Genomic DNA, 11,943 nt, shown 5'->3' with positions numbered 1-11,943 from the left:
AGAATAATCTCGTAATCCTAATCTTAGTGTTTTACTAAGTTTATTACTTTATTTTCCTTAAATAGTTCCCTAAACTCGTCTGTCTAGTATTCTGTTAGAATCGCTAACTATAGTACTAATTCTTCCTTTATAGTCGTAATCTACTATATCTAAATAACTTCTATACTCTAAGGGTTCTTCGCATAGATTCTCGCGATCTTATATAATAAGATTATGCTAAATCTCCCATTCTAGGTTACGCGCTAATTTATTAGGCGTATCTTATATCATACTCTAGCAACCTTATATATAGGTTCTCTACTAAGTATTATTTTCTTTTACTAATCTATAGTAGGGTTATACTTTAATAACTAATCGTAGCTAATTATTATTTTAGTATCTCCTAGATCTATAATACTAATTCTTTTTTAGCTTTCTTAACTAGCTAGGCGTAATATTACTACCTCAGTCTTAAGTTAAATTTAGCTATTCCCGTATATTATAGAACTATCGTCGGCTAATACTACTCGTATTAGAACTTTCTTAGTTTAATAGGGTATATTATTATCTTTTACTACTCGTGGTAAGATAATAGTTTATACTGCCCTACTATCTATAAGAGCTAGCACCTTATGTCCGTCTATAAGTACTATAGCTCATAGCTATAGGTCTTACGCTCCTACTTCTCGCACTTCTTTAAGGGTTGTTTTAGAACTGCCTTTACTAGCGTAACTCTATTCTTAGCGGCATCTTAGTTTTTTTACTTAGAGAGTCATTCTTTCTATAACTTCTTCTATTTCTTAGGAAATCATCCCGCGCTAATTTTAGCGTCGTAGTAATTAGTATATTAATTGTTATAGTAAAAGCTCTAATAGATATTACAGTATAGTATCTTCTTCTTTATAGTTCTTTCTCTTAGTTCTAGCTTCTTACTTTTATAAATTAGGCAATCTATTATCTTATAAAGGTTCGCTAGTAGAGTGCTATAGTAGTAATTATCTACCTTTTAAGTATTCTTAAACTATTATTAGTATAGAGCGTATCTAGTTTTATAATACGTCTATAGAAGTTTAGTATATTTTACTTCTAGTATATTCTATACTTAGGCCCTATACATTCTACAGTTCTTTACTATATATTTCTTAGCAGATATCGTACTATAGTAGTAGTTATCTACCTTTCTAGCTTTCTATTATTATTCCTTATAGAATTAGCAGTTAATTATATACTTAATCCAGCATAGCTCCTTATAAGCTTTCTTTTCTCCTAGCTAGTATATATAGTAATACTATACTTAATATTCGTTATACTATAAATTAGTATAGTAGTAATCGTCCTTATTATCTCTAGTCTTTTCTCTCTTTCTTAAGTAGTAATTATACTATCTTAGATAGTTAACCTAATATAGGCGCTCGTGTTACTCTATTTATTCCTTAAATAACTAAGATATCCCCTTATTATTAGGTTTCTTGAATCTAGGTTGTTCCTAGGCTGCTTAGTAGATAATTTCCTCTACTTAGGGTCTTAAGACTATAATTCGTCCTTCGTAGTCGTAATTATTAGCTAAGTATGTAGTAAGTCTATAGATTTAGCACTATTAATTTCTTAAGCGGCGTAATACTTCGGCCCCTTTAATCTACTAATCTATTAGTAGTAGTATATTCTACTTAAAGTCTTAGAGTTCTATTACCTCTTATACTAGCTTAAACGCCTCGTCTATAGCTTATCTTACTTTATTATATAAGTTTAGATTACTAAGAGTTTCATCTAGTTCCTTAGTTAGGTATAGTATTAGTATCTAAATTATCCTAATCTTTACTACTTCTTACTTAACTTTGTTTTTTAGGCAGTCTTTACGGAAGTGTTCTAACTTCCCGTATTAGAGATATACTTTATTATTATAACGCTTCTAGCGTTCTTCCTTAGAAAGGCCGTCGTTAAACTTTCCTTAGGTATTATTCTTATTCTTAGGCCTATCTTATACCTTACTAGTTATATACGTATTACTGTCTTTATTCTTATAGTTACGTTATTATTAAGAGTTAGCGAATAAGTAGCGAGGTTAATCTCCTTTCTTAGCCTAGTTTCATTCCTATAGTCTTATATTAATTCTTATTACTAACTTACTTAGCGCGTATAGATCCTTTAGCTTATTATAGTGTATAAGTTCGTCTTTAATTATTTCCTTTAGACCTACTTCGTATATTATTTAAAGCGCTGAATCGTCCTAATTAATTCGTACTTAGTATTGCTTAAACTTAGCTATATATACTAATACTAACTTAGTCTACTTTAGGCGCGAGATTACCTTCTCTATCTAGCTTTTAGCGTCTACCTCCCCAAAGATACGTCCTAGTTCTTCCTTAAAGTTAGCCTAGCTACTAAATAAGGCACGTATCTCGTTCTTAGTACTCTTATTAAGTATATTAGCTAAGAAATCTTCTACGTAAGGCTGTATTTAACTAGCTGCTTTTCCTTTTATATAGGTATTAGCTATAAGAATCTTTTCCTTATTATTAGGTACGTCGTTATATCCACAGTATAAGTTAATATTAGTAAGGAACGTTCGCAGTTTAGTGCGACTTCTATTATACTTATCTAGAGTTACTATCTTAGATTTCCTAATAGGTTTTTTATTTAGCGTGGCCATTAACTAGCTTATAAGCTAATTAACTATTTCCTATAGACTAGCTATCTACCTTACCTAAATCGTAGTTTAGTACCTAAGATTCTATAACTCTCGTAAGTTATAAGCATTCTCGTCTATCTCATTATCACTTAGAGTTAGTATCTTATCGTCGAGTACTAGGTTAGGCACTAGTCCGGGACTCTAGACTAGTCTACTAGCGCTACCTTAAGATCCTAAGTAATTATATACTATTTTAAATCTTAATTAGGCGTTCTACTATTAATTCGTCTAGTCCACTAAATCCGTAGGTAGTTAAAGTGTTATATAGGGTTAGGTGCTAGTACTTCTCTAAGCTCAATCTAGGTTAGGGCGAGTAAGGATATGTAAATAGCGCTATAAGGTAGTTATCTAGCGATATAGTGGAGTAGGCGTGCTTAAAAGATAGATAATAATAAGTTTAATAATTCCTAATCTATATTAAATAGACTAATAAGTATTAATCTTATAAAGTTAAGTAACTAGTAAGAAAGTATAATTTAAGTTAACCACAACGAGAGTAATAATAAAATCTATCTATCCTTATATCCTTATTACTTCTAGTTCTAGCTTCACAGTCTTTATAAAATAATCCCTATATCTTCTAAAGTCCCTAAAGACATCTAGTCACGTGTGAGGGTGTCCTCATATACTAGCGCGGGATACTTAGTCTTAGCGTGAAGCCAGTCACGTGATCTTCGCCCCGCGATAATCATTATCTTCTAACGTAGACGTCCTTAGGCCTTCAGCCATCTCGTTATTTATTAAGGAGAGAATCCTTCTTATTACTTGTAACAGCGCGGTAGCTAGTTATACAGCCCTTATAGCCCGCCCTTTCTACCATACTACTTTAGCTATTTTACGATACTTATAAGCAGCTTATACTATCTGTTTTTTATATATAGCTGCGGTAGCTCGCTCCTCTCTCTAGCGTTCTTTTTAGAGTTTTTTTTATACTCTTACTATTATTCTATTACCTTATAGGCTCTAACCTTTCTTACTAATTATAGGCTCTATAATACTATAGTGCTATAATACTCTCTATACTACTATAAATTAAGGGGTTTTCCTTTAGATTTATAGCGTTTTCTAGTAGTAATACTACTACGTAGTTTCCTATTTTTATAGTATAAAAGCTTATTCTAAGTCTATAATAAATAGAGCGCCTATTTAAGCTATTTAGCTATATTTTTTAATATATCTAGCACCGCAGCGGAATATATTCTTAATAGCTCTTACTAGATATCTCTATTATTTACCTCTCTAATTTCTATATCTATATTAGCTTATAGTAGTAGTATTTTAAAGCGTTTTATTACAATATTAGGCTTACGCGGATAGATTCTAGAGGTGCGAAAACTACTTAATATATGTCGCAGAACTAATAGGTTGGTTGGTCGGTGACTAACCTGACCCAGATCATATAATCCGTCCGATCCTTTAATCTATCTAATCTTATTAGATAGAGGAATGGTGGATTAGATAAAGACTAAGATAGATTACTAAATAGAGTTAGACTTAGTTAAATAAGTATATAGTCTAACCAATCTACTAATCTAGATTAGTAGATTAATCGGTCTATTATTCTTAATATATTCTATTTATTTAAAGTTCTCTAATCTTTAATAGTTATAAGCCTAGCGCTATAATATTATAGTATAATTCTCCTTACGCATTTTATACTGCTAAGACTTTAAATAATAAATTAATTACTCTATTATTAATTAACTCTTTCTAAATAATCTATTACTATAGATTATAATAATCGTATTATTATAACTATAATCCTTTTAAAAACTAGAAACGACTAGCTAATATAGTTTACCCAGCTCTATTCTTATACTTAAGATAAGGGTATCTAGCACTTAATTAATCTAGATCTTTCTACTATTTCTCCGATCTAGGACTATAAACTAGTTTACTCTAAGATTCTAATTAAGCTATCGCCCGTACTAGTTTTACGCTTAGAACTATCTAATAAGAAAATTAAAGAATACTAATAAGTAACTCTTTAATATAAAGTAAAGTTAAGAGTATATAAGCTAGCTACTGCTAACTATTTAGAAGATATTAATTAATATTGTTATAAGTAATAAGAAGGATTCTCTCCTTAACGAAGGATAGAAGGTAAGGAGCCTATGGACGTCCACGTCAGAAGGTAATGATTATCACAGGGCGAGAATTATGTGATCTGGCATCTCGCCAAGACCAGGCATCGCGCTAAGAAGATAGATACTAGGACATCTCGAGATGCCAGAACATCTCGAACATCTCCGAATGCTAGGGCACTTCGAAGATGCTATAGATGTTAGGACTGGAAGTAATGAGGATATAAGAATAGATGGATTTTATTATTACTCTCGTTGTGGTTAACTTAAATTATACTTTCTTACTAGTATCTTTACTTAATAAGATTGTTATAAGTTAGTCTATTAAATAGATTAGTCTTATCAAACCCTCCTTAAGCACGCTAACTCTACTATATCGCCAGATAAGCCTCACGGAATACTAACGTAATACTCACCTACCTTAGTGCGGACTAGAATAGAGAAGTATAGACTCTTACCCTGTGTAACACTTTAACTACCTATGAATCTAGTGGAATGAGGATTGACTAGTAGCGTCCAAATAAGATTAAACTATATTAGGAAATTTAAGCGAATATGTTTATATCCTAGGCTCAGCGCCTAAGAGAGATATTAATATAACTAGTAGTACCTAAGAGGGAAATAACGAGCCGGCGGTAGAGAGCTCTAAGTATAAACTTATTAATCTTAGACGCGAGAGCTAAGCCTAAGTAAGGTAGATAGCTAAGTTACAAAATACAATTAACTAACTTATAAGTTAACTAATGGCCACCCTAAATAAGAAACTACTTAAGAAGCTAAAAATAGTAACCCTAGAAAAGTACGATAGAAGTCGCACTAAGTTACGGACATTTCTTACTAATATTAACTTATATTATAAATTTAACGAAGTACCTAACAACTAGGAAAAAATCCTTATAGCCAGCACCTATATAAAGGGATAAGCATTAAGCTAGATGCAGCTATACGTAGAGAACTATCTATTAGATATTAAAAAAAGAGGAATAAAGGACGAGACGCGTGCCTTATTCACTAGTTAGGCTAAGTTTAAGAAAGAGATAAGATATATCTTTAGGGAAGTAGATGCTTAGAACTAGGCAGAGAAAGCGATAACTCGCCTAAAGTAGACTAGTTTAGTATTAGCGTATATAGCTAAGTTTAAGTAGCTATAGGCACGAATTAACTAGGACGATATAGCACTTCGAACAGTGTTTAAAGTAGGTCTAAAGGAAAATGTTAAAGACGGACTTATATATTATAATAAACTAAACACGCTTTATACGCTAATTAAGTTAGCGACACGTATTAATAATAGACTATAGAAAAGAAACTAATAAAGAAAATAATTCTAGCTAGTAATAGCTAATATAAGGAAACAGCGTAGCCGGTTTAATAAGGATAGTAACACTATCATAACTAGTAAGGTATAAGATAAGTCTAAGAACAAGAATAGAAAACCCTAAGAATAGTATAATAACAGACTCTCTACGGAAGAACATAAGAAGCGTTATAATAGTAAGGCATGTCTCTAATATAATAAAGTAGAATACTTCTATAGAGATTACCTAAAAAACGAAGTTAGATAAGGAGTGGTTAAGATTAGAATAATTCAGATACTAATACTATACCTAACTAAGAAGCTAGATAAAACTCTTAACGACCTAGACCTATACGAAGAAGTAAGATAAGCTACTAATAAAGCCTTTAAGCTAGTATAAGAGGTAATAGAACTCTAAGACTTTAAGTAAAACGCACTACTACTAACAGATTAGTAGATTAAAGGGGCCGAAGTACTACGCCGCCTAAGAAACTAATAGTGCTAGATTTGCGGAACTAATACATATTAAGCTAATAATTATAATATTAATAGATAAGTTATAATCTTAGAACTCTAAGTAGATAAGATTACTTATAGAGCTGCCTAGAAATAACCTAGGTTTAAGGAACTTAATAACGAGGAGACACCTCAGACGTTTAAAGAATAGATAAAGTAATACGAGCGCCTATATTAGGTCAACTACCTAAGATAGTATAATTATTACTTAAGGAAGCGAGAAGAAACTAGAGATAATAAGAACGATTACTACTATACTAATTTATAGTATAATAAGTATCGCGTATAGTATTACTATATATACTAGCCTAGAGAAAAGGAAGCTTATAAAGAGTTATACTAGATTAAGTACACGATTAATTACTAATTCTATAAGAAATAGTAATAGAAAGCTAAAAGAGTAGATAACTACTACTATAGCTCGATTTCCGCCGAAGAATATATAGCAAAAAACTATAGAATGTATAGAGCCTAAGTATAGAAAACGCTAGTAGAGTATAATAAACTCCTATAAACGTATTATAAGAAAGGATGCGCTATACACTAATAATAGTTTAAGAATACTTAATAAGTAGGTAACTACTACTATAGCACCTTATTAGCGAATAATTATAAGATAAAGGATTGCCTAATTTATAAAAGTAAGAGGCTAGAACTAAGAAAGAGGACTACGCAATAGAAGACACCTTATAAGAATATCTATTAGAGCTTCTACTATAACAACTAGTGTATAATACACTATTCCGCCAAGATAGGCGAAGGCTACTTTCTAAGAAAGAAGGGAAGTAGATAGTTAAAAAACTAGAATACTACTAAGAATAGAGTTACGCTAGTAAAGACAGTTCTAACACGACCCTTAGATAAGTATAGAAAGTAAGAGTAAAAGAATTATAATTAAAAGCTATAGTACTTATAGACGGACATAAGGTACTAGCGCTTATAGATAGTAAGGCCGTACGAACTATTATATCTCCACGAGTAGTAGAAGGAAATAATATACTCTATTAGAATAAGAAGGTACTAATGCGAGTAGTATTAGCCGACGATAGTTCTACAATATATAGGAACGGTTAGATCTAACTTAAGACTAAGATAGTAACGTTACGCTTAGCTAGTTAAGAAAGCTAAGAAAAGATTAGCATTATAGATCTTAGAGAGACTAAGATAATAATTAGCTACAATTAGTTATTAAAGCACAACCCTACTATTAATTAGTAAAAGAAGATATTACTTAGCTAAGAGCCTATATATAAGGTTGCTAGAGTACAACACAAGATACGCTCAACAAATTAGCGCGCAACTTAGAATAGAAGATTTAGTATAATCTTACTATATAAGATCGCAAGAATCTATACAAAGGACCCTTAGAATATAAGAGTTATTTAGATACGGTAGATCGCGACTATAAAGGAAGAATTAGTACTATAGTTAGTAATTCTAATAGAATACTAAACGGACGAGTTTAGAGAACTATTTAAGAAAAATAAGGCAACGGACCTAGCAGACTATTAGGATTAGGATCACGAGATTATTCTTAATAAAGGAGCTAAGTTAAGCCTAGGACTAATATACCCTATAGCGCCTGAGTATAATACTAAGCTGCGGGATTATATCTAAAAGATCTTAAAAAAGGGATTTATCTAACTAGAATTAGGCCTAATAGCCTTACCTATCTTGTTTATAAAGAAACCTAATAGGAAGTAGCAACTATGTATTAACTTTAGAAGGTTAAATAGCGTAACTTAAAAGAACTAATATCTCTTACTACTTATTATAGAGCTTATAAATCAACTCTAGAGAGCTAAGTAGTTTATAAAGTTTAATATTTAGAAAGAATTTTACTAAATTAGGATTAAAGAAGGTTACGAATAGATAATTGTATTTAAAATAAAGTACGGACTCTTTAAGTATATAGTTATGCTGTTCGAATTAACGAATGCGCTAGTAACCTTTTAATTAGTTATTAATAACGCACTCTATAAATACCTCAAAATCTTTATTACTACGTATCTAGATAATATACTAGTATACTCTAGCAGCACACGCGAAGAATATATTAAGTATATTAAGAAGATTTTACAAAAGCTTAAAGAATATAAGCTATACCTTTAACTAGGAAAGTGTAAATTCTATATATAGAAAATAGAATTTCTTAGATTTGTTATATTAACTAAAGGAGTGAAAATAAACCTAAAGAAGATATAGACTGTACAGGAATAGCTAATACCTAAAATAGTTAAAAATATTTAATCCTTTTTAGGATTTGCGAATTATTATTAAATGTTTATTAGAGATTATTTAAAGATTATAGTACTCTTTATAGAAGTAATAAAAAAGGAAATAGATATTAAATAGGAATAGAAATATTAAGAGGCTTTTAATCGAATTAAGTAGATATTCCTAGAGGCGCTAGTACTCGAGATGTATAGCTCTTAATAACCTACTAGAGTTAAGACTAACGCGTCTAACTATGCACTTAGAGCTATATTATTATAGTAGTGCCTAGATAGAAAATAGAGACTAGTGTTCTACTATTTATAAAAGTTCTCTAGAGTAGAACTCAACTACAATGTTCACGATAAGAAACTACTTAGCGTAGTTAATGCCTTTAAATAATAGGAAGTATACCTATTAGAACTCCCCAACTAGATTAAGGTTTTTACTAATTACTAGAACTTAACGAGTTTTATAATAATAAAAAAACTTAACTAACGATAAGTATAATAGGCAGAGATACTAGCCTAGTTCAACTTTAAGATCACGCACCGCGTAGGAACGCTTAATAGAGCAGTTGTAAAGGGCTGCGCCCGTGATCTCTACTGAAGAGGATCACGTGATCTTCGACCACGTGATATACCTTCTGTACGGACACGTGATCAGAAGCGAGCAGGTATAAGAGAAGTCTGTACTTAGTTATCTTCTCTTTTTCTTATCTTTTAGCTTCTGTACGATAGGTAGAAGCATACTCATTCGCTAGGCCTCTCCGCCCATAACAGCAGTAAACGCTTTAAGTAGGAGGTCTAATTTGCGCGAAGAGGGTTATAAGAAACTACATAACGCCTTACTTAAGAAGATGCCTAATAGCAGTCTAAAGTACAACTAGCTGGAATTAGCTAAAGTAGCTAAGGTGGCTAAGTAGATAGAAACGCTATAATAGTAATAGTAGTAGTGAGTAGCTAGCTAGCAGTTCGAGCCCAACGAAGCAGGCTCCAACGAACTATTAAACGACGAACAAGAGTACTAAGATATAGTTTTAAAGAATTGAATATATATACTTCTATATATAAGATCAAGTCTTATATAGGAACTATACGAGTTCTAAGAGTACGGACATGCAGGAATTAAAGAAATAGTTAGACGACTAGCTAAGGTGTTTACAATACCACGTATACGTACGAAGATGTAGGAAATACTAGGCAACTATTTAGTATGTTACTAGAATAAGCCTAAGAGATATAAGCTCTACGGCCTGTTATAACCCCTATAGCCACTATCTAGACTATAGATAAGTATAACAATAGACTTTATAGTAAAGCTCCCGAAATTATTAGAACTAGAATTAGCCCAATTTTGCGATATAATCTTAGTAATCGTGGACTAATTAACTAAGATAGAAAATTTATACCTATAGAAGAGACTATTATAGTAGACGAATGCGCGTATGAAGTTACTAAAGCACTAGTGTTAGAGTATAGGATATCTAAAGAGTTTATTACTAATCGTGATAAACTGTTTACGTCTAAATACTAGAGCATATTTCTGGTAAAGTTAGGTATTAAGAAGAAGCTTTTAATAAGCTTTTACCTGGAAATAGACAGCTAGATGGAACGTATGAACTAGATATTAGAATAGTACCTACGGATGTACGCTAATAAATTACAGAATAACTAGGTAGAATTATTACTAATAGCGCAATTAGCCTATAATAGTATAAAATTAGTAATAATAAAGCATTCACCGCACTACGCGAACTATGGATATAAGCTAACTGCTTATTAGGATCTAAAGAATATTAAAAGTATTGCGGTAGAAGCAGACGATAAAGCGAAGCTTATGCGAGAATTGCACGAAGAATTAAGTAAGAATATAGCTTAATAAAACCTTACGATATCTAAAGCAGCGAATAAATAAAGAATTAAGGGACTAACCTTTAAAAAGGGGGATAAAGTTTTCTTATTAAGATAAAACCTGAAAACTAAACGACTATATAGAAAATTAGAGAACCTCTAAATAGAACTGTTTAAAATCCTAGAGAAAATAGAAAAAGTAAACTATAAGTTAAAACGTCTATAAGATATACGAATCTACTCTATCTTTTATAAGAAACTTCTAGAACTAGCACCTCTAGATACTGAGCTAGTAACGGATATAGAGCTTAAAGACGATAAGTACGAGGTCGAAGAAATTAAGGACCTGCGGAAAATTAGTAGTTAGTGGAAGTACTTAGTTAAGTAGTAAGGATGGCCCGAAAGCTATAATACTTAGGAACCTAAAGGAAATCTAACGAACTGTAAGTTACTAGTACGTGAATACTACTAGAAGCACCTAGAGAAGCGAGGGGTAAACTCTTAGGGAAGAGAAAGGAATAGTTAAAAGAAGGATTGTAGAAATTAGCCTGTAACTAGCCTAGGTTAGTTAACGGTCCGGATAGCGATAGTTCGACAACAGGAAGGCCCGTACCACTAGGGGCTAAGCTCCCCTCGGCCTGCTCCTTCGCACGATCTTAGATAGTAATTATCGCAAGATTACGACGCGTAAAGGTACGCTTTCTATTCTTTACCTCTAGAAGTTCACGGCGCAGGCGAGACGCCTTAGCAGCAGCTAGAGCCTAACGCTCTTTAGCTTAAGCAACCTCTAATTCCTTGCGCTCCTGCTTAGCCTGCACTTCTTCCTACTCTTTTTTAGAAATAAACAAACTACACTTAGCACTAACTGAGATGCACCTAGTATAACGGCCGGAGGACGTTTTAACGAAGTAATAAAGCTTCTTCTCCTTATAACGCTTATAACGAAAATCTATTTTAAGACTCTTCTCTTCCGCTTGCGCAGTATGAGCACGTTTCTGTTTAGTTAAAGTCTGGGTATGAGGAGTATAGGGCTTTTGGACCTTGGGTATAGTTAGGAAGGCTAGAGTTAGGAAGGGACGGTTATAATGGCCTAGAGCCTACCGACCTTATATATAGCCAGCGATTTAACACGCGGCACAGTAAAATGATAATCTAGGGTATTAGGACGATACGCTTAAGAGGGGGGATAATATTATAAGTAATAAGAAGGATTCTCTCCTTGACGAAGGATGGAAGGTAAGGAGCCTATGGACGTCCACGTTAGAAGGTAATGATTATCGCGGGGCGAGAATCATGTGATCTGGCATCTCG

General features: G+C 32.4%; 3 protein-coding genes across 3 annotated transcripts; 2 read left to right on the top strand and 1 right to left on the bottom strand.

Moving 5' to 3' along the window:
• Nucleotides 1–8,527: 8,527 nt before the first annotated feature.
• COCSADRAFT_353740 (uncharacterized protein) lies at nucleotides 8,528–8,683 on the top strand (the record flags this gene model as incomplete). Its single annotated transcript, XM_007699742.1, has 1 exon — nucleotides 8,528–8,683. A coding segment is annotated over one exon (150 nt), but the record flags the coding sequence as incomplete, so codon positions are not given.
• A 1,743-nt stretch (nucleotides 8,684–10,426) lies between these two features.
• COCSADRAFT_353738 (uncharacterized protein) lies at nucleotides 10,427–11,111 on the top strand. The gene is made up of 2 exons (XM_007699741.1): nucleotides 10,427–10,643; nucleotides 10,860–11,111. Exons 1-2 carry the CDS (start codon nucleotides 10,619–10,621, stop codon nucleotides 10,997–10,999), a joined length of 165 nt encoding a protein of 54 aa, XP_007697931.1. The 5' UTR covers nucleotides 10,427–10,618; the 3' UTR covers nucleotides 11,000–11,111.
• Nucleotides 11,112–11,197: 86 nt separating this feature from the next.
• COCSADRAFT_353736 (uncharacterized protein) lies at nucleotides 11,198–11,681 on the bottom strand (the record flags this gene model as incomplete). The annotated part of the gene is made up of 2 exons (XM_007699740.1): nucleotides 11,198–11,393; nucleotides 11,418–11,681. A coding segment is annotated over one exon (225 nt), but the record flags the coding sequence as incomplete, so codon positions are not given.
• Between the last annotated feature and the right edge of the window lie 262 nt (nucleotides 11,682–11,943).

The sequence above is a fragment of the Bipolaris sorokiniana genome, assembly GCF_000338995.1.
Source record: "Bipolaris sorokiniana ND90Pr unplaced genomic scaffold COCSAscaffold_4, whole genome shotgun sequence".
NCBI classification, from domain to species: domain Eukaryota; kingdom Fungi; phylum Ascomycota; class Dothideomycetes; order Pleosporales; family Pleosporaceae; genus Bipolaris; species Bipolaris sorokiniana.
The sequence above is the reverse complement of the archived record's forward strand: the minus strand, read 5'-3'. Positions and strand labels throughout refer to the sequence as shown.

Excerpts from the sequence above, each read along its gene's own strand:
- COCSADRAFT_353738 (XM_007699741.1), top strand. The coding sequence starts at position 10,619 with ATGCGAGAATTGCACGAAGAATTAA. Across the intron at positions 10,644-10,859 it reads AGAATTGCACGAAGAATTAA|ATATACGAATCTACTCTATC; the intron begins GTAAGAATATAG and ends AACGTCTATAAG.